At 38.9% G+C, this 22,820-nt stretch overlaps 2 protein-coding genes across 2 annotated transcripts in view; one reads left to right on the top strand and one right to left on the bottom strand.

Annotated features, from left to right (window-relative positions):
- LOC139948057 (pre-mRNA-splicing factor ATP-dependent RNA helicase DHX16-like) overlaps positions 1-22,820 on the top strand; it is a 90,577-nt gene that overhangs the window by 21,963 nt on the left and 45,794 nt on the right. The window lies entirely within an intron of this gene.
- LOC139948458 (uncharacterized) lies at positions 3,135-10,655 on the bottom strand. Its single transcript, XM_071946605.1, has 5 exons — positions 10,447-10,655; positions 7,639-7,805; positions 6,377-6,484; positions 5,475-5,648; positions 3,135-4,939 (listed from the first exon to the last, which is right to left on the bottom strand). The coding sequence occupies exons 1-5, from the start codon at positions 10,487-10,489 to the stop codon at positions 4,754-4,756; spliced, it is 678 nt and encodes a 225-aa protein (XP_071802706.1). The 5' UTR covers positions 10,490-10,655; the 3' UTR covers positions 3,135-4,753.

Here is a 22,820-nt window from a genome sequence, read left to right as displayed (position 1 = left end):
TTACGTCTCACCCGAAGGATGAAGCAACAAGTGTATTGCTTAAAGGTACTGGACTCTATAAGCAACTTCGGAATGTCAGTGGCGCCTGTCTGTTACTGCTGACAACGCATTTTGTCTATAAATTGGGATTACTTTCGCCACTTGAAAAACTAGCCCTCAAGGTATGAGTGCGCCCTCTATCTGAATTTGTTTTTATCTACCATGAGGATTCAAACCGTTGTGAAATACAGGACACAATCAAACATGCGTTAGACAGGTAAAACCAGGGTGGGGTCATGTTGGACTTGTTGTGGTTTCAGCAATCAAGATAAGTGGGTTTTTGATTTGTTGCATAACGGCAGTCATTTCAAGAACGAGAACTTCATTTAACTCGGTCAGTGTTGCATCATGGCGTAATTTTGAAGTATTGGGAAACGCCCGCCAGATTGACTAATTAAATATTATTTACAGGAACAATAACAAGTTTAAGTAGACAAAACCAAAGTCAATGTTTGTGCAATTGCAAAATTCCTAAGCCATATCCACACATAAAGAGGGCAATGTTTTGATGATGTTGGACAATAGCCAACCAACCCTGGGTAAGTTTAAGGGCACCGTCTTGATCCCTCTCTCCTCTCTCGGAATAGACCAACTTCGTTTGAAAAAAATGACATATTTTTTTAAAATTTTATACAGTGCGTTTGTTTGTTTAAAATTTTAAAATAAAATAAGTAGATAATTTAAAATTGTATCGGCAGAGGCAACTTGGTATAAAACAAAATCACCTCTGGTCGTCTGCAATTCATGTCACCGTTTGAACTAATTACTCTCAAACTTATGTGGATCGGGTTATCAGTCACTACCTGATTGTGTTGGCTTGACAGATATTTTTAGGGAGTCCTCCAACGTACAAAGTTCCCTACCCACCATCCTGCTGTTGGCGCTTGCGCCGTTGATTACATGAATAAATGAATACATAAATGAAGTTTTCTGTGCGTAGTGGTGGTCAATGTGTTTGCCGCCGCCTGCGTCTCGAATATGCCATTAGAAACGGCTTTTGTTCCTAGATTCTAGACATAAATATTGGGGTTATTTGGTTTTTGTCAACGCTATGCTGAAAAAGGCAAAATTATCGAGAAGGATATACAACATCAGCTACTTCTGAAATTTTCAGTTGGATACATTGTCTACTTGTTGTGATTCAGCGAATCCACTCAAGTTTAGCGAGTTGTCTTGGGTACCAATTCGCTCGGCCGCAGCGGCCAGGTCTATCCAGGGCCCAATTTCATAGAGCTGCTTAAGCACAAAATTCTGTTTCAGCAAAAATCCATGCTTTGTAAAATCAGATTACCGGCCAAGACTCCACCCAATTGTTATGCCAAGTAAACACCAGCTCAGCCCCAGTCACGAGCAAAGAATAATTATGGCATGAAATTTTGACCTGTAACATGTGTAAAACAAGCAAGCTATTCTAGTGCTTAACCAATTATTTTCAAACGAACAACATGGACACTTCCCAAAGCCGCCTGCCTGCATGCGATCTTTTGGACATTCAAATTGTTCAACAAAAGAAGCCCTACATTTGTTATTTCTAATGGGGGGGGGGGGGGGGGGAGGGGGACACTTTAGATAAAACATTTTCGGATGATACTTTGTATAAGCGTTCAGACATCACAACTCCTTTTCGGGTCATAATCAAACTATGATCCCCTCCAAAGTGGACCAAAGTAGTATTTTGTTAAAACCAAAGCTTAAAAACTGGTTATCAAAAAGTTGTATGAAAACTTGATTAGTTGTTTGCTATCCTTGGCGTGTCTGTATATGCTTTGTTTGTTTCTTCTTTTAAGTTACTGTTTTTGTTCGAGTAAACAAAAACTTATCATCTTACTGACAAACACAAACCCCTCCCCCTTCCAATTCGTCAAGGAGTTTCATCATGATTTTCGTCAAACTAATGTAAACGAGGACTTTTTTGAACACATTTGTTTTGCCAGAATGTCTTAAAATTGGGGGATCCCCACTGTTGTGAAAACTCATTAATTACCATGTTAAATAATATCCATCCGCCTTCATGTTAAAGGCAGTGGACACTATTGGTAATTACTCAAAATAATTATTAGCATAAAACCTTCCTTGGTGACGAGTAATGGGGAGAGGTTGATGGTATAAAACATTGTGAGAAACGGCTCCCTCTGAAGTGCCATAGTTTTCGAGAAAGAAGTAATTTTCCACGAATTTGATTTGGAGACCTCAGATTTAGAACTTGAGGTCTCGAAATCAATCATCTAAACGCACACAACTTCGTGTGACAAGGGTGTTTTTTTTCTTTAATTATTATCTCGCAACTTTGATGACCGATTGAGCTAAAAAAATTTACAGGTTTGTTATTTTATGCATATGTGGAGATACACCAACTGTGAAGGCTAGTCTTTGACAATTACCAATAGTGTCCACTGCCTTTAATCTAAATCTTGTTATATTCTCGCGGGGGTAAGAAACTAATTAACAATTTCAAGTGATAAATGTTATTTTATCCATTCGCCCATGTTACATTTGTTTAAGGAGTTGATGTCGATGGACCAACTTCAACTCGAAAACACACAATTTTTCTAAGTATAAACATCCGAGAAATAAAAATAATAAGTCAGCGGTGCACGGCACAAATAGCTTTGGGCAGGCGAGAGTGCGCCCTCAATGTGGAAATCATACAATGTATAAGTTGGGTTGGGACGAAGAGTGGCGTGATGGTGTAAGGAAATTAAATGGGCCCCCATGCGAAAATTCTGCTGTAGTTGTATGGAAGTATTGCCACATGTGTCCCGAATAGCAAGGTTTCACTGGCTCTCCCTCATGTCACTGATTGTAGGACCCCCGTACCAAATAAATGTACGCACATTTTCAAAACAACGAAGCCTAAAGCATGCAAGAGCCAAGGTTGTCAACAAGATCATTATGCAGATTATCTTTACCCCATTGGTAGTATTGCATTTTAGTTTAGAGCAAGACGCTTGATACATGTAGGCTAACCCATTAAGACAAAAAAATAATAACTAAAAAATAGACAAATCCACAATTTAAATTCACTTTGGACAATTTGATACTTTAGGAAGACATTTGTTTTAATTCCAATGTTAAAAACACCAGAACCAGCTGAGTACATTATTATAACATATTGTTATGAAGATTTAATCTTATCAAAAAGATAATATTATGGTCCAACATCCGAAGTTTAACCGTTATTACATGTACTGTATATTGTTGCAATATTCTTTATAATTCGCTGCTTCGAGCGATACCTGCGTGTAGTATACACATACTTCCCATACAATGGGACACCTTTTATATTTAATATTTTTATGAACAAGTTACTGAATACAGTGTTTTGGAAATTAAATCGTCATTTACTCAATCAATAAACTAATTTATCTCTTTGTCAAGTTGGGATAAAGATAAATAATGTCCACATTAATAAACTATTAACCCGATGATACTAACTATTTATCTGTTTTGTTGTTCAAAACGTTTTACTACGTTGTGGGCTCACCAGATGGGGGTAGCGAAAGTATATCCAGAAAAAGATCGTATTAGCAAATAATATGCAAACTTATGTTTCAGAAAAGATGGTTAGTTTTTCTGTCATTTGCAAGTATGTAATGTTGTTTAAGTTCGACAATATGTCTTCGGAGTCTACAAACAAGTGTAAGAATTCTGCCAAATTACAATAAATGGTTTTGTAGTGACACTACATATGTATCTCGTTCGACACTTGACGGGTTCAACTTGTTTATTTCACATATAAAAATATTAAATAAATATGTACATTGTTAAAATTGTGTTTTTAGGAAATGTTGAACATACATCTATTCAAATGCAGCATGAAATGATCCTCCTGTTAACAGAGAGAATACATTCTTCGCATTTTAATAAATTATTTTTTTATTTCATTAATAATTTCCCAGCTGGAAATATCAACACAATTATGAATTGATGCATCAATAATTGATGTTATTTGGTGTGTTCATTGGAAATCTCACGTTTTCAATACAAAGTCCTCCAATATAACAAAATAAATTAATTTATAATAAATATTTGTTTTTTTTAAATAAACGGCACAAACAGTACTGCTCAGTCCTCCTGTCCACTCTGCTTTACTTAAGTTAAAATAAATATCACCAGGTTACTCTTGGTGTTTAGGCACTTAAATACAAAAGTATGAATAACTTAGCATAAATTAAAAATAAATATTATAAACGCTCACATCTTGCTGTATGAATACAATATTACAAAACAAATGCTCGACCTTTTTGGATAATCAGCAAAGAATCTTCGAATCCTTTCCAGAATTCCATTCGGCAAAAGGTGACACCATGAGAAATCTTTAAGATGTTTTTTCTTTTACTCACAACAAGATCATAGCCAATCTGTTCAAAATAATTTACGTATTTGTGTCCACCCCTCCCCCTCCCACATTCATCTGATACTGTTTGTTGTTCAGTAACAATCGTAGCATACTGAACTGTGTCAACACGACGTCCAAATCTTGGCTAAACATTGACGAATATCATCGTATAAATAAATAATAAAAAACAAGGAAAACACGCAGGAAGGAATTTCCAGCTGTCCACGACGATGGGTACGGGTCGTCAATCGACCGATTGCAAAACAAACAAAAACAAAATGGTGACGAGATGACGTCATTGTCTGCGAACCATGGGGCCGCATTCAGTGTCCTCTCAGAATAAATGGCGGGCTTTCTAAAGTATCAACCGAGTTGCTATGACGACGTCGTGTTATGCCTGTTTTTGCAGTTGACAAAATCTTGTATTAGTGGTACCATGTAATGATTTAATTCTTGTAAGACAAAGAGAATTCTCATGTCGAGGTATGTGCGGTTTTCGTTGATGGTGAATGTAACCGCTGGTCTTGTGTCGTAGTCCAATTCGATTTCAAGTCGCTGCATCTGTAAAAGTAAAAAACGAAAGATCGAAATAAATCTCACGTAGCAAAATTAAGCCAAAACAATTGATAAGTAACAGCGAACCGGTTACATACAGTGTACATTTCAGATTACAGCTGCTTTCAACCCTATTTTTCTGTGGTAAGCAATAATTATTTGTTTGCTTCGAAGCAATGTATTAAGCTTCAAAACACCTGACGGACAGGAGCTTAATTATCAAAAAGCATCATCGATATTCCGATACTCGTCAAAAATGCATCAAACTACAGCCACAGTTTGGAGCTCGATTTGGTGTCTTCATGTGCTTTGAATCTCTGGAATTCTCCAGAGGGTTTAAACTGGGTACTTTTTGTAAAAAGGGGTACCCTCTACCCCCTGCCCCTCCCCCAATCGGGCCTCGTATGAGTTGTTATTACCCTCTGCCCCCCATCGGGCATAGTTGGGGTGCCCCTACTTTTTAATCAGGCATGGTTAAGTTTTGGTACCCTCTTCCATGATATAGCAGCCCCGTTGGAAGGATAATGTAACAGTTTCTTACCGTTTGTCTGAGTTTGGATTCCACTCGCTCCATAAGAAGAAGGATCGACCTAAGACGGTTGTCGAAGTCATGATCTCCGGTCATCCTCAGTGCAATTTCATCTTGAATGGCTAGTGTAAGACTGTTCACGAAAGCTTGGACTCGTCTGTAGTGAATGGGCAGCAATAGTGATTCCTGTGGGGATCAAATCATAGATAAGAAAATAGTAAGTCTCATGAGCAGGGAAATATTTGAACTTGTAAAACTCAAGAATGCAACTTTTCAGCTAATTTCTTCTTTTTCCCTTTTCGAAACAATGCCATAGAAGACTGAAAACACTGCACACAAGTTAAGTTTGATCGGTCATTTCCCCCTTTTTGTGATATTGGAAAGTTGCATGTCTGAAATCTTGAAAGATGTTCGCCGGTGTCCTATGTGTTTTTGTCTCTGGGTGTGTGTGCGTGTGTCCTAGCAGAAGGAAGTTGATTTCGATAGAGGGCGCAATACCGCTCGTTCGGTTCTGTGGATTGTTGTATACTGGTTGTAAACCGAACATTTTTGAATTTTTAAAATCATCGGCAGTTTTTCACACATTGAATCAAAGTTGTGTATATTACATTCCTGAACACTTGATTTATGTGCTAGCAAATTATTTTTTTCGCTGATTGTATATAACATTCTTCCTTCCGAATTCCTCCATGGTAAAGTCTGCATAAATTATACATGGGAACTCCCTTCACCACTTACGGGGAAAGGGTCAGGCATCAATCACATGAGATTTACGGGCTTATAATGAGGTTGAAACAAAAACTGTGTCATTATTGATGTAATAGTATTGTGGTATTTGTGGAGAAATATCATCAGTATTTATTCAATATGGGTTGGTAGAGAACATGAAATTAATATTTGTTTGATGTACTTACCGCCATTCTGAATCTATCCTCGCCCGATGGTAGTGAGTCCACATTCGGGATCCCCTGTATTGTGAAATCATCAACTCTAATGGCAGGGTCGTTGTGGCGGATTGTTCTCTGTAAACAGAAAATAAAATAGGCTGGGTGAGTCAAAGTTATAAAGCACCGCATTTTGTTACACACTCCATCTACGGTTCACCAATCGGTGTAAGATTTGGTGCATACAATTGAGGCTCTTCAACGTTCCGGTGAGAAGAGTTCTAAATTTATCAATTTTTAATATGGCGTGAATTCTATAGATGGCACACATTGGCATTCCTCGGCTTGCATGAGTTATTTTGCCGACAAACGAGCTACAAATAAGGCGTTTTACTAATGAGAGTGAAGCAAGTTCAACAATGAATCCCCACCCAAAAACTTCATTGTGTACAGGTAGACCTATTAGGCCAGCCCAAGACGATTACAAGGTCACGCTGTGTAGAGTTTATAAACTGGCATTCACAAATCCTTACAACTGTATGAAACAGTTTACGAACTTCACAAAAATTGGACAAAAAAAGTCCATCTTTGTGACACATTGAAACCCCTTTCACAAAGTATATGATTATAGTTATACAAGCTCACAAACATGATCTCCCATCAGTCCACTAGTCGTTCTTTTTTTGTTTTGTCCGATCGTTTTGTTTTGTTAAGCGTAGACGTGTTTCACACTACGTTCATTGTAAAAATCGATGACTCAAATCATAACCGTTTCGGGGTTGACTTTGGCCAGTGGCACCTCGGGTTTCCCCCGCATTATGCACCCGTCTATTCTTGTCCGAACTATTTAATGCCAGAATTTCTTACCCGCCTCCATATTTCAGAGGTGATGTAAAGTTTACCCATTGTTGATTTTGAACATATTTTTGTTATGAGTGTAACCCAACTGTTTATTCACAATTGTTGCTTATAGAATTGACTTTGACAGGCGAACGTAACTATGTGCATTGTGTTAACGACAGAATACTTTCTGTGTTATATTTATAAATACTTTGATACAAGTGTGTTTTGTTTGCTTGGTACATGTACCTGATTAGCATTATTATTATTGCACAAGTATCGCAAATTTGGAATGTGTAACTTTAAAATTTGGCCATTTACGATTAATGATTGCATGCATCTTTCATAATTCAAACCATCTATCAATATGAGTTGTTAATTTGTCAGTACCCATCACTGGAAAAAAAACTTGTTTTAAAGTTGTGTAAAAAAATAACAAATTTAACACTTACAAATTCTCTGTAGACCAAGGCGTGTCTGTCTTGCAATGTCTGTGTGTTAGCGACCAGTCTCTCGTAATGCACACTTGGGTGAATGGGCTCTTGTGGTGGTATCGGCGTTGACGTACAAACTGTTACGAGTGAAGACACTATAACTACCAGGCTTGTAACAAGGACTCCTGTAAAGATAAGATATTTAAAAAATAATGATGAATCTTTGATCATGTTTTGCATCCCCCGGCAGGCGTGATACTTCACCGAGGCAACGAAGGCGATTGCCTCCACTGTTCATTGCCTTGGTGCCCTTGAAATGTTACAGTAGATATTTACAATTTTCTACTAGGGTGTACTTTATCAGGGAGAAACTGCCTTGGTGCCCTTGCCCTTTCAAAAGGCCTGAATATCATTCAATAATATATTTCCCCGCTGTTTCTTCAGCGCACCTGTTCATCTTGACCATTTGGAGAGCTGTTTTACACTTCCGGGAAAGTCCCTTTTTGAGGGTAAACATAATCGACAGCAACCCAACCCAACACAACACATCATGCTGTCCTTCCGTGAATGAATATAACATTTCTGCCTGTATAAATATATTTAACAAACTGCGTAAAATTATGTTACAAAAATATAAACCCACTTTAGTTTCCGAGGAGACGTGGGTTTCAAATATGCAATTTGGCTAGTAATCATTCACGTCATAGATAGCGCTGTGAGTATACTAAACTGTACCGTGAAGTGTTGGTATATCCAGTATAGTACAGTAGTACCATGCAACAACAAAATATCCGGGTTGCAAGGTCAAAAGCAAGTTTGTATTGTCAATTTATGTTCTATGGTTACACAAAAAAAAACACCGGGTCAGCGATAAACAATCGCAGTACTTTATATGAATGTGATACTGCATACTTGAATTACCTGTGTTTGTTAAATAACACAAATCACCCACAAAACAACAACAAAGATCTGTGGAATTCGCTTGATTTGATTTATGTGCTTTACACGGATCTGGCATTAAACGGAAATTCCATTAAACCCCCATATCACCACCTTCTATTGATGAAGTACTACTGTAAATCACTTGGTGTTATAGGTGACATGTTTAGTACCTAGACGTCCATCATGGATAGCGACACGTATGTGCAGTCCATAAATAATGGAAGGTCAGCGCAATTTATTGCTACAGATAGCAAATCGATATTAAAAAGGTCGAGTCTTTGTGTTGTTGAGACAGGGTTTGGTTTAAATCTTTAAACCAAAAACATTGTGTTCGCATAGTTGGATAACAACAGACAAGAATGCTCTACTTTTATTTATTACCGAAACATTTATGTAGCTATCCAGGCGGATACAAAGCGCCGCCATTTTCTCAAAAGGGGATTGAACCTTAAGTTTTACAATTTCTCTATTTCGAAAAACATCCCCAGAATCACCGTTTTGAAGGTTGAGTTTTTAATATCTCCATATTTCACAGAGAGAGCGAAATGGTAAAATGTATGGTACATATCATGTTCACGTTTGGGGTCGACATAGGTATGCAATCGATTATAATTACCGCTCAGTTATTAATGATATGTAATCACGTTTATCGTATAATCACCTTTCTATGCGCGACTCCACGCGCATGACAAACCAATAGAAATCTAGCTTTTACGGGCTTTAGATAAGATCTTGATAAGAGGTACAATCTGATTGGACTGAAGTTAACACTCTTACTGGCCGGATAGGCATGGGTGATTGTGGTCTATTATGGCAACCACACGACACACGGACAACTATGCAACATGCCCTTATACGTTCAAAATGCTTGAGAGTGTACGCAACGTCCTTGGGTAAGCTACACAATGGAAGTCGAGTAGCTAGCAAAAAGTCTCATGCATGGTTGATAAAATTTGCGAATTTTCAGATGCTTGATTTCGAAGACCTCGTATGTAGCCGTTTCTCACAATCTTTGGGACTATCAACAGCTCTCCATTACTCGTTTATACCAAGTAAGGTTTTATGCTAATAATTATTTTAGCGTATTTGTGGAGCAAGGGACCATTGCTGATTATGAGCAAGAGTCACGTGTATTGTATAAGAAGAGCAAACACTAACCCAGAGTACAGTAGCACAGCGGGCACGTGCTCTACTGCCAAAAGCCGTTTCATCATTGATTCCCAATTGCGCAATAACCCTAAACCGGAGGCATTCCATTCTACTTTTATGGCCTTGATCCGATCTGTCAATGCAGTGAACTAAAACCGGGATAAGCGGTTTCCGATTTGTTCAGTGGTAGCAGGTCTTTGCTTTTGTTTAGAGAGGAAGTGTAACCATATCAACATTTTTGATTCCTTCCTTCATTTGATTGGAACTCTGTATATTAATATTAGGCATACCAGATAACAATCTTTTGTTTGTAAAATATCCTGAATTCCAATGCATTCGCAAATGCATACTTCAGTGACACGGTTAGCAACCACAAGAGGTATGCTAATTGTGCTACTTTTTGAAGGAGTTCAATATCACACAATATTATTCATATCAAATCACTTAAAATTGTTTTGGATGGAAAGTTGTATTTAAAAAAATAAAAAAAAATGTGCAGATGAAATTCGTCACCGTGAAAAACTAAGCGTAAATTTTGGATTATGCCTACACTGCATGAACTTACTTTACGAGCGCTATGAGTAAGCTTGCATGATAGCATGATGCAATCCAATACGCGTTAACGTACAAGTGGTTGAACTGTCTCTGGTAGTCTACACTATAAAGGAACGGAGGCCGCCGGAGAAAAAAAGTTGTAAACTTCATAAAAAGTTGAAACAAAATTAGAAAACTTACCTTGTGCCTGTTTGCAGAATGCTGTTCTCGAGTTGTGATCCATTGTGTTCTAGAGCTGCACTTCACGGCGATAATAAATAAATTATATTGCAGGGTTTCTTTATACACGACAGTTGTAATATGAACTGTTTCCCCAACACTTGGTTCCGCTTTGATCATCAATGTGTGTGTTAGTCCACGCTGGTAGTGAGTTTGATTCCACACCTGAAGTGAGCCCGTTTATATGGGCTGCCTCACGGAAGAAAACCACGGTTCCACCGGTGTGTGTTCATTTGCATATAGTCACCAACAGGTTGCCAATGACGTCATCCAATAGGGGTATCCCGATCCCTGCTATTGTTGGGACACGAGGAGGCACCCGTGAAAGCATGCACATAAAGCTTTATTTCCGCTAGCCTAAAGGGCCCATTGACTTGGATTGGTTTGCTACAAGCGCCCCTTGTGTTATGTTACGTTGTTGGTTCGTATCTATTATGTGTGATGACTAATGCATCACTGCATCGCTGAGAGATCAGAGGATGGGTTTGTTTGAAGGAATATTGATGCGGAGATGGTTGGGTTTTTCTGGTTTGCCTGCAATATCAACTTGACAATTTCAGGGTCGTGAAGGCAAAATGGACTGCGGGAAATGATCTAGACTCGAGTACTATGCGGTTGCTGTCGTCGGTTTACCAATGTTTTATCATTTTGGGTTTTACATTTTTTTTCAAACATGGTGTAATTTTTTTCTTAGTAGAACTTAGAAGAGGGATATTATGTTCTAGTAGCCCTATATGGTACCATTGAGGAAGACAATTTGACGTCATCATTACGCGGTTATTTCTCTAGTTAACCGAACGACATTTGAAGATCCGAGTCAGTAATGCGGGTATACTTTCCCAGGCGGATAATATACTTGTGCAAACTTTAGGACTATACGAACACAAACCTTTAAAGGAATGGACACTGATATTGCCAAAGACCAGTATTCTCAATTGGTGTATCCCAACTTTTGCCTAAATTAACAAATCTGTGAAAATTTAGACTCAACTTGGAAAGAAAAAACACCCTTGTTGCACAAACGTGTGCTTTCAGGCTCTATAAATGGCTTCAGGCCTTAATATTTTAGTGAGAATTACTTCCTTCTCAAAAACTGCGTTACTTCTTAATGTTTCTCACAGTTTTGTATACTCTGCTCTCCTTGCTCGTTACCAAGTAAATGTTTTTTTAGGCTAACGATTATTTTGTCTAATTACCAAATAGTGTCCAGTGCCTTTAAAGAGTTTATAATGATAGATAGTCGATCGAAAATGGTGAAGTTGTCATCCAAGATTGATCAATATTCCCCACGATCGATGGGCCTTAAACCTAAAAACCCTCTCTTGGTGATTGCTCATTGTTTACCGCACAAAACCCGGGACATTGACTGCACCTGACCAATGCCATCCCGCAGGTCACGTTCTCGTCTTGTGATCTGGTACCCTGCCTCCCTCGTGCCAAATTTTGTCAAGTCACTTTTACTTTCAACTTAACACTATTATAAATCACTCACATACATTCTATCCCTTTAGTCCCTGCACCGCCCGAGTTTGCTGAAATCCAATTTCTCAAGATTCTTGCAGTAAATTACTGGAATCGTAGTTCAAATTTTAAAAGATTGCCATGGCTTAATGTGTATGCACAATTGTTTACCCTTTCGGTAATATTTGGATAAAATTAAAAGTTCTCATGGGAACAATAAATGCCTCTCGTTAAACGGCTACGGTAATTTTTATGGCGAATATTTTTGTGCACGGATAAAATGGACACAATAGCTTTTCAAGGCTTTTGTCTGGTTCAATGTTCATACTGATTAAATGCGAAGGCGTTAATTTTCGACAATATCATCATTAATGATGAACAGTTTCCTGTTCACTAATGAGTCGACAAGTCAACTGTGAAGGAAAAATTAATAACAATCTATAACAACTAGATATATCAACAAATGCGTAGACCTACTAATGACTATCGAGTTTTCTTTTGATGTTCCTTTTTTTCTACAAACACAAGCTAGCGAGGTTTCCTCGTACCGCATACAGTATATCGCTATAGGCGGCTGGGCTGTACAGTGGCTAAATGGTTATAATAGATGTTAAATTTTCATCAGGGATGAAGAATATTTATTTTGGTTTTGCCCCTATACACCGATGTGGGCTTGCACTGTATACTCAGAGCTTTCCCGAGTTCTGTGAAAAAAAAATCACAGGCATGTCACTCGGGTGGGATTCGAACCCACTCACTACACAGGGTGCGTTCGTTTAGCTTCCCTGGGTCAACCCCGGTGTGTGGCGGGTTTTTTCCAGGACGAACGTGGGTAATTATCTGCACACGTTTTTTCTGAAAAAAAAAAAACCCAAAAAACACGCCACACACCGGGGTCGACCCAGGGGAGCTAAACGAACGCACCCACAGTATAATAACAATTTTTTCCCTCCACCATACATAGAGGACCTTTCACCATAGAGATCTCTCTCTACCGGTATGATATAAAACTAAGTCCGCATATTATTCGGGGACTCCCTGAACCATTACGGGAAAAGAGTCATGCACTAGGCACATGATGATAAACAGGCTGATATATATTTTGTAATGAGGTTGAAACAAAAACAGTGTCATTATTGGTGTTGTGGTATTTGTGGACACGAGCATCAATATTTAGTAATGTATGGCTGGATCGGTATAGAAACATAATCTGAAATGAAGGACCTCGTCTATGGAATAACCATGTAGGTAGAAATAGATAACCAGGTCCTCGTATACCCTCTAACACTTTATACGAGAAAAGAGTGTTGTGCATTAGGCACATGACGATTTGTAGGCTTAAGGTTGAAACAAAAACTGTGTCACTGTTGATGACATTATAGTATTGTGGTATTTGTGGAGAAATAGCATCAATATTTAGTGAGTATTTATGACTTGATTGGTAGAGACACGGATTCTGAAATAGAGGACCTTCCAAACATGATGAGGGATAAATACTTCATTCATGTTCTGACGTTTTGAACGGGATCTTGCGGCCGGTAAATGATGATCACGTAATGACAGAATTACACACAAATAAACATAACCTATACGAAAGTTGTTCTTTAAATAAATCTCATTTCTGAGAAGACTGCTCGTGAAGAAAAATCCCCATATATAGATTCGTGTTATTTTATATATTACCAAGTTCAAATTAATATAAACCATGTCAGGTTCGGAGCTTCTATTTTGGAATTGATTAACGGGCATCGCTGAAGGGCCAATGTTGGAATATACCTTGGTCCTGATAGGGCAAGTGCTTGGGCCTATCGTGCACCATTTGCAATTTTGTTTCGTTTTAATTTGTTTCTATTTTGTGTCACAGCTGGACGCAACTTTGTTCCTTCCTTCTTCTTTTTGTTAGTCTGTTTTATGTTATTTAAAACGTTTTCGTATACAAGTTTAAGCCTATGTCCAAGACTGTGTCAATAGAAAACACATTGTGTGTCTAGGCTACGCTTAACGGTGTGTATTTCTAAAGAAAATGGATTTTAGGCTTAGCTGCATCTATAATAATATCTTTAAAACCATAGATGCTGCAACAACCATAGTTGTTGCAAGAACAGCCACATTATACAGCACATGAAGCAATACACGTGCTATTTTGGGATCTTGGTACGCAGTCATCTGACGACAAAGAGAACTAAATCGATCCGTAATGGCTAAAACACGAATTAGCATTCTATAGTACAATGGCTTTAAATAGATACAAACACATGTACAGTCGCTCTTAGGGAAATTTTACTTCATGCTATGGAATAACTATGGAATAACTACCCATCGACTAGTTTCAACCTGTTAGAATTTAATTAGGACTAAGTCGGCTGTCAGTGTCTGAATGCACGGTACAATATACTTTACGACCGCCCCCGCTTCTCATAAAGTTAAACCGTTTTAGGTCTTACCTATTTTCTAATTAAGTTGAACCGTAGGTATTACCACGGTGTCTGAACATTCTAGAAAGAAGTTAAAGCACATGGACAACTGCACATTAATTAAAATAGTTTCATGTTTGGTGTTTTGGAAAACATGGCTTCGAACGAAGTACATGCACTATACGATTTGCACGTAATGCTCGTCCCATTGCATAATCAGCAGGTTAAAACAAAACATAAACCGCAGTCATGTACAACAGCGTGTTATTAGACATGGCAGAGTATGATTTATGACTTTCAAGTTCAGGAAAAAGTCGTGCCGTTGCACTCTTGTGACACAAAACCGTCATTGTATCTTCTGCAATTTGTTTTTACTCGTGTCGCCTTAAAGGCGATCTTTTGTTATAATTACTCAAAATAATTGTTAGCATATAGAAACTTACTCGGTAACGAGCAATGGAGAGCTGTTTGTATAATATATACATTGTGAGAAATGGCTCCCTCTGAAGTATAAGGGAGTTGTTTTCACTCAAATATTTAAAACGACTTCAGGCCTGAAGCCTTTTTAGGCATCTGAAAATTAAAGGTTTTTTTTTTCTTCTTTCATTAATCTCTGCAACTTCGATGAACATTTGGACAATTTCACAGATTTGTTATTTTCTGTATAATGTCTTGATATACCACGTGGGAACACTGTTTGACAATTATCAAAGGTGTCCAGTGTCTTAAAACCCAAGAGACTGACATGTGGTGGCGTTAAAATGTCGTATGTTTGGCTCCTTGTGAAACAATGAGAACAAATAGTTTTGTGGCTACACCCCATCCATTAAGCGCCCCTTCTACAAATCCTTTTTGAAATGCTGATATTTAATCATAACAAATTCTAGCAAAAATAAAGACTTATAACAACCAAGCATTTCGTCATGCTTTACAACTTGCAATTATGTCACAGCAAGTTGGTCAATTTGTTCCGTGTTCGGTGGTTAGCTCGAAAGTTCCAGTGTCCAAATATATTCTGCTTTCTCATGGTGACGACCAGAGCATGGCGATCAAACGTCGAGTTCGATCACCGGGTTTTCCATAACCACAACATTTGTTGCTGAGCTCTAGGGGTGCCAATGTTTGCTCTGAAACAAGATGTTTAAAGAATGACAATTTGCACAATTTAAGTAGTGAGGTTAGAGACGTGTAATTAAGTGTCCACTGTCTGAAGTAACTTACATAACGTGTCAATCACTAATCTTAACTTGACCTCGAATAGTGAGCTCTTAAAGAAAGACATTGTATTTTGCAATCATCATTATCTTATCTTTGGGATATCACAAAACCATTCTGAAGCGACAATAGCCATTTATTGTTTTGTGTATCAATTCATTTGATAGACCCACGTGAAGATGTGTAGCGTAAGCTTAATTTCCTGACCATATTGTGCTTGAACAAAATCCAAAGATTTCACAATTTGTCTTTTTGTTTCAAACAGAAAGAATATCATTAAACGATGTCAGCTGAGTGTTATATATAGGAAGCAATGGTAATTTCCTTGCATTCTGATCGAATGGGAAATAACAAAGGCATTTATTTTGTTTCATTAAACTCGGGCTGGCACAGCAAGTTACCGGGACCGGGTGCTGTTAGCTACACACAGTGAACCCTGACTGATATTTCATTGCATCAATGTTAAAGTTGTCATGATCGGACTTCTTTCTCAGCAGTGACGTTAATTTGACCGAGCAAAGAAATATACCCACTTAACCATAAAACTTACATGCAACTTTGTTTTTAGTTTTTTTTTGTGTGTGTGATTATGTTGTAATTTATTAATTTTGATGATAATGTTCATTTATTTGTCATTTATTTATAAAGCTCCATGTCTGGTTTATTAAGGAACAGTTTACCCGACCGAACTGTCCTGCAGTATCTGCTACAGGTGGGCGGATTGTAGGGGGAGTGGTTGGGACAACTACATTCGCTCAATGTATCGAGGGGACTTCTCGTTATTTAATAAGTGAGTGGATTCTTAATTGATGTACTTTATCCTTACCATTCCCATTGTATAATACCTTTAAGCTTCACAAGTGAGCCTTATAGTTTCCTGTAATTTCAGAGCTCAATAATACTCATAGATCTCACGCTCTGGGAAAGTATTTCATCATCGTAATAAGAAACCTCGGTGGTGGAGGGTTTAGGCACCCCCTACCCCAACCGCATCCCGCTCTCTGCCAAGTCAAACAACTTGTAATGACTAATCTCATGTTACTGTATACGAAATTTGAAACATAATTGTAATTACACACTTGAGCATTTAACACGTACTTGAGAGCTCGTGTTGAATGCAAAGATGTACAAAAACTGTTTGCCAACGGTCGCCACACCGTCTACCCGTAACCCGTGCGTTGCCCGCCTCGTCCGATCCGGAAGAAGGCGGTGTTCACTTATCATAATTAAGGGGAGTTTAAGCGACTGTGAACGGGTAAGGATTAGTGGCCGTAATAAGCGAAGCCGGTTCCTTTTGACGGGGCTGTTGATGTTGGGTAATTGTTGGGTGATTGTTCATCTTGACTGATTGGATAATGACTTTGATTAAATGATGATGTGTCATGATGAGGGAATCGTTCAACCAGGGGTGAAAACAAGGGGTTTATAGTTGTAAGTGTGAACAACGTTATTGTGTAATGATCCCCATTCAACGGGGGAAGTCCTTCTGTTCTCCGGATATCACTGGACACTTGGATCAGACCGAAGTACTAGACAAACAAATTACTCAATGTGTCACTGTACACCCATAGCGTAACACCATAGGGCATGTATCAACCCGTTTGAGATACACACTACTACCTGATACCATCACAACCCCCCCCCCCCATATAATCAAATAATATATTAACTACCTGCAGTTTTTAAATAGATCACGGGTTCCTCCTGACATGATAAAAGTTGAATGGAGCAAAATGAACAACAAATAAATATTACGATAGTAATATTTATTCTGTTTTGTTGGATATATTACATCACCATAGAAATAGCAGTTGAATTGAAATGGCATACCCTGTCTGGATAAAAAGTCATAAATTCATTAGTCAATAAATCCTATGATGATTTTGTGGTAGCTAACGAAATGTAAAATTAATATTGAAGAACAATTCCAACTATGATTTGTTACATTTTCCCCGAACATAACTAACCATTCTCACGATTTGCCATTGAAAAGAGAACATGCGACGTGACACACAAGCTGGAGGGTTGGTCAGTGAGTTACGTATAAAAACCCAACTTTCTCCCTTCTTCATGTGGTTGAAAACAGCTCCGTTTTAATCCGAGCCACAAAGGGTTCAGGTGAAGAAAAAAAAATCACTTGCAATTTACTCCAGTAACAGAAAATATTACTAAATAAATGATGAGACTTACAGGAAATTAAGTTGGGTATAGCCAAAAGAGGGTCCGGTACGAAACAATAATTTGCAAATACCTCCAGTAAAAACAAAAATAATTATGAAGTCACAGGAAACTAAATTGGTTAACCAGAAGTGTCAAGTTTTTAGTAGTTTTATTTCTCGGATGGGCCGGAGGTCACGCCAGAGGAATTTTCAGTGTAGGATCTAGCATAGGATTACGTCATAGTGTGGGTTCCTGCTCTCTCGTTCTCACCTTCACCTTGTCTCATAAGGCGGTAAAGTGACGAGGATGTCGGTTGAGGGATTCGGATGTGGTAGTTTGATGGGACTGTCTGTTCCGGAACGTCCGTCGCGTGGACGACGATCGTAACCGGTGGGTTCCTTCCCGTGTATACGAGGTCTCTTTGCACTCATTAAATGAGTTAAGTGTGATACATTTACCAGCCTGCATACTAGAACTTCAGTATGTTTGTTAAAAATAAAAGACTAATGTTGCGGCGCGGGGGGGGGGGGGGTACTCTTTCGTGGTGTCTTGTATCAGTGTTTCTTGGTTACAAATATCAAGTACAGATTTGTAATGTTGTTTTTGCCAGCCGATTTGAACATACCATGCCTGGTGTAGGATGGGGAGTAGAGTCGCCCCCAATGTCCCCATACCATTTCCCTCTTGTACAAAGTACCAATTTTAGGTAAATATCCATCCACCATTGACACTCCGTCGTAACTTTCTACTAGTGTGAAACACATCTTTATATGAAAGGCTTCTTCGTTTTTCAAGTCCAACTGAATTGAACTAACGCAGTCTTACAAAGTCGTGTACTGTCAAATATGACTGGTTTGGTGTATACCAAGCATCACAAGGACATCGTGGTTTATTTGGGGAATTTCCAAACATTTAAATCAAACATGTAGCATTTGTGTAAACTGACTCTTCTATTATGGTTTAAATATACACTTCTTTATCTATGTTGTTCTGACTTTGGAATAGTGCTAAGCTGATAACGAATTATGCTTAGCATCCCATCTAAGGTAATGACTCACAAACCCGTTTACATAAAATGTTCTTTTCTTCTGACAATTTTCGCTTAGCAGGTCTTTGACGCCGCGGCAGTATGAAAAGGAAACCACACACCGGATGTATTTAACATTTCTCGCATATCGCTTTTTGAGATAGAGCGTTCAAACAATGCACGGAAGGGGGGGGGGGATGTTTCACACAACGTTGTCAATGTTTTTTTACAATGCTTTAAAAAAAGGGGGAGAATGAAACAGAACTGTCATTGAAATAATCAGATAAGTATGCCAAAAATGTTGAAGGTGTGATCTGTCATTGATCGAAATAGTTTGGTAACCACTTTTAAAATGAACGTCCATAAAAAAAACTTACTTAATGGTGAGAAGCACTGCAGCTGTTGATCGTTTTAATGAACTATTTTGAGAAAGAATTCACTTTGAAGCAATTTAAAAGTTTGTGTATTCATGTTTTAACCCCATGAAAAACGTTTTTATCGGGTCTCCGGCCCGGCATTCGTACAGAGAGGAAAGCACTAAGCCTGAACTGAATTGCCACATATAAGTATTGAAATGTTAGATGAGTTTACAAATGGATATAACACAAAAGTTGAGTATTTGCCTAACCCTGGATTCCATGTATACTGTACTCTTCCGCGTGTGCATGAGGTTCAACTCGACACAATGGCAATTTGTTGAAAAACGGATCTAACACCAATGCCTGGGGCGGGCGAATTGCTAGTTTTTGTAAACACTAAAATAAATACAAAAAAATCCTCCTATAGAATATAATAATAAAGAGCGCCAATATCCACAAAAGTGCTCACTGCGCTTGCTTCAAAAAAACAATATAAAAGCAATTCAGGACATAGCATTTTCATACGAACCGAAAGGGTGTTTAAGGTCATTACTAAATCCACGGCTTTTCCCCTATCCGAGGTTATTTTGGAAACCTTTGTTTGGGGCAGAATAAAACGTGATGGTGAATGTGGAGTGGTTACAAGAAACGTATACACACATGCACGGTTCGGAACTATACAAACATTCTACACGGAAATACTATAAACTCACATGTTTCTTTTTCAGCTACAATTCGGGACTCTTCTTAGAAACCGAACTCTTAGAAATACCAGGTCAGAATTTGACCCGGATCTTGATCCCGTATGACCTGACCCATTTCTGGGTCACTAAATGAGATAGATTATTCTGTCCAAAATGGTCAAACTGTCGCAAAATCCTAGTCGAAATCTCACCAGTTATTGGGTCAGCCTGCCTGACCCAGCAGGCCTGTGCTGGAAGCTGGAATCAGGGTATACATATGCGACGGAATCTGGATCAAAAATTATCCTGAGGATTTGTTGGGACTGGTGATACTTACGATAATCAATGAGATTTCGGATTGTTGTGTTATTCTGCTAGTTACGAATCCAGACCTTTTCGTGTCCCCTTTTGGGAATCCAGTCTTCCATATACGATAACTGGACCGGGTGTGTCCTCTTTTCAGCCTCAATGTTGTAACATTGTGAACCTGGGTTGGATTTCACAAAGAGTTAAGACTAGTCTTATCTTGAGATAGGACGAGTTACTAGTCCTAACTTAGGACCTAGGACTGGTCCTAAGTTAGAAATAGGACTAGTCCATATATCTTTTTGTGAAATCGACCCCTGATTCCACCTGCCGCATGGTCACGTATTTTGTGCAGTACACCTGTGAGGTTCATTACAAACATACCCCATCCCTCCCCTTGACATTTGTGTTGATTATAAAGCTTCAGTGTCAACTCTATAGTATTGGTTAAAAAGTAGTCACACACCCTTATTTTAATGGTGTAAACATTTCACATAAATCCTATACAGAAAGTGCATTCAATCTTCATTCACACAACATTATCAGAATACAAATTGCTCACGCATTCTGAATGTCATGCTCGATGGCCGACATGTCCGGGCCAGCAATAGGGAAAGTATTATAGTGTTATACCAAAATTGAAAGTGATGTTGGATTTCGAAAAGGTGAACGATAAAGTTCTTTGTGAAATACTTTCTGGTGCGCTGATTAGTAAATCGATGAAAACTTCCTGGTTAAAATACCCTTTGCCAACACTAACCCTGTTATCTAAAGAAAGAGCGAGAAAACAGTGAGAGGACAAATCACAGTGCATGTTGAGCACATTGATCAGCATATTGATTGATGTTTTAAATCTGTTGTTGTTGTTGTTTTTATTTTTGTTGTTGCTTTGTTTACAAACGGAAGAAGGGTTGGACCAGATAACTTAACTCGTGTCAAGCAGTTGAATATGAAGTTTTGAATGGTATACGATCTCAACCACGTGGCGTCTCGAAGACGAGCGGTTAAGAACACTGGACTCAAGCTATGGATTAACAACCAAATTTCAATTTGTTGCATATTGCTTGATACTGGTATTCAGTTGTTTGCTTATCCTGAAAATCACGTGGCAATTTGGTTAGTGTTCCTGTTTTTATCAAGGAAGAAATATTATGCTAAGCAAATTTGTGTGCTTACAGGCTTAATGAAATTGGGCCTTGGTGTTTGGGTTCGACTCCCGGTCTTGGCACCTGTGACCTTGAGCTTAATTGAGTTGTACTTTGGATGAGTCATAAAGCCATAGGTCCACTTAAGGATTGGTAGTAGGCGTACAATAACCCAGAACATTGTCTTATCTTATAGTCTCTTTTGGTAGGAATGTTGGTTGTGTGGTGATGAGCCGTAGGTTTTACATCGACGTTTCGATAAGCCTACTGTCGTCTTCAGGAAAAAAAAACATCGTTTTTAAAATCAAAACTTTTTGTGACCAACTTTTGGGTGTCTAGGGACTGACACATATTTAACGACAACATGACAAAATGTTTATATTCACACAGTGTCATCATGACCGTACATAATGAATGAGTTTGGAGTGTCCGGGAAATGTCACGACATAACATTCAGAGAAATGGTTAAGTTTCTACAATTCCTATACCGGAACTAAGTATTGAAGGACATTGAAACTAAATCAAAAAGCTGGTGCAGGGCGCGGGTTCAGTGATCCTGAACTCGCGGGTACCCGTATTTACAACAGGCTCCTCATGGCCTCGGTCAATAGTGCTTTTTGGTAAAACTGAAATCCAAAATGTCACATTTGGGGACTTTATCTCCCTCCACTTAGAGCACTTGCCCCACACCGCTCAGAATACTTGCCCCAACCCACCCAGAACCCTTGCCCCAACGTACTTATTAGAGCACTTGCCCCACCCCACTTAGAATACTTGCCCCACCCCACTTAGAATACTTGCCCCAAGCCACTCTGAACATTTGCCAAACCCACTTGGACCACTTGCCCCACCCACTCAGAATACTTGCCCCAAACCACTCTGAACACTATGCCAAACCCACTTGCCCCACCCACTCAGAACCCTTGCCCAACTCACTCGTCAGAACACTTGCCCCTCAGAACCTTGCCCTCACCTTCGGAACCCTTGCTCAGTCCCTCCATGGAGCTATGTCCCTCTCAGAACCACTCGGAAACGTCTAGTGTCATTCTTAATAAACCTATAGAAGGGGCGTATATCTTTTATCTGGAAATTGTGTAATGTATTTAGAATTGTTTGAACCTCAGTTTTATGAATGAACCTTGTACAAAGGTTCAACCGAAACGTTTCCACTATCTCGAGAAAGAAAGGGCCGGCGCCGGTCTCAACGCGGCTTACCTTCACCGCCGGTTTGGGTTTCTTGCCGGGGGCAAAAGCGGAAGGCATGCCGATATTTACCGGGGGAGCGGCTTTTGGGCTGAACAGAAAGTGAAAATGACCAACGACGGAAAATATAATGGTTGACTAAACTTCCCAACCTTACGCCAACAAAAATCTTGGAAAGTCTTGAATGTATTAAAATGGTGAATATCGATTCGCCTGGTTGTGCAAACGGTGTAATCTTACCGTGGAATTGGATGAAGCCCAGTGTGAGGATAACAGTCGACAATGGACGGTTTGAACAAAAATCTGACTTAACAGAAAAGGGAATCGGAAGCGACAGTTTAGCCGTGATGTGCCGCGAGACC

Source organism: Asterias amurensis, chromosome 15, assembly GCF_032118995.1.
Source record: "Asterias amurensis chromosome 15, ASM3211899v1".
NCBI lineage: Eukaryota > Metazoa > Echinodermata > Asteroidea > Forcipulatida > Asteriidae > Asterias > Asterias amurensis.
Note: the sequence above shows the minus strand (reverse complement) of the source record. Positions and strands in the feature narration are given on the sequence as shown.

Bases quoted from the DNA above. Each gene is read 5' to 3' on its own strand.
- LOC139948458 (XM_071946605.1), bottom strand. From the start codon at position 10,489: ATGGATCACAACTCGAGAACAGCATTCTGCAAACAGGCACAAG. The intron at 6,485-7,638 runs GTAAGTGTTAAA...TTCTGTTTACAG, and splicing joins CCTTGGTCTACAGAGAATTT to AGAACAATCCGCCACAACGA. The intron at 5,649-6,376 runs GTAAGTACATCA...TGATCCCCACAG, and splicing joins AGGATAGATTCAGAATGGCG to GAATCACTATTGCTGCCCAT.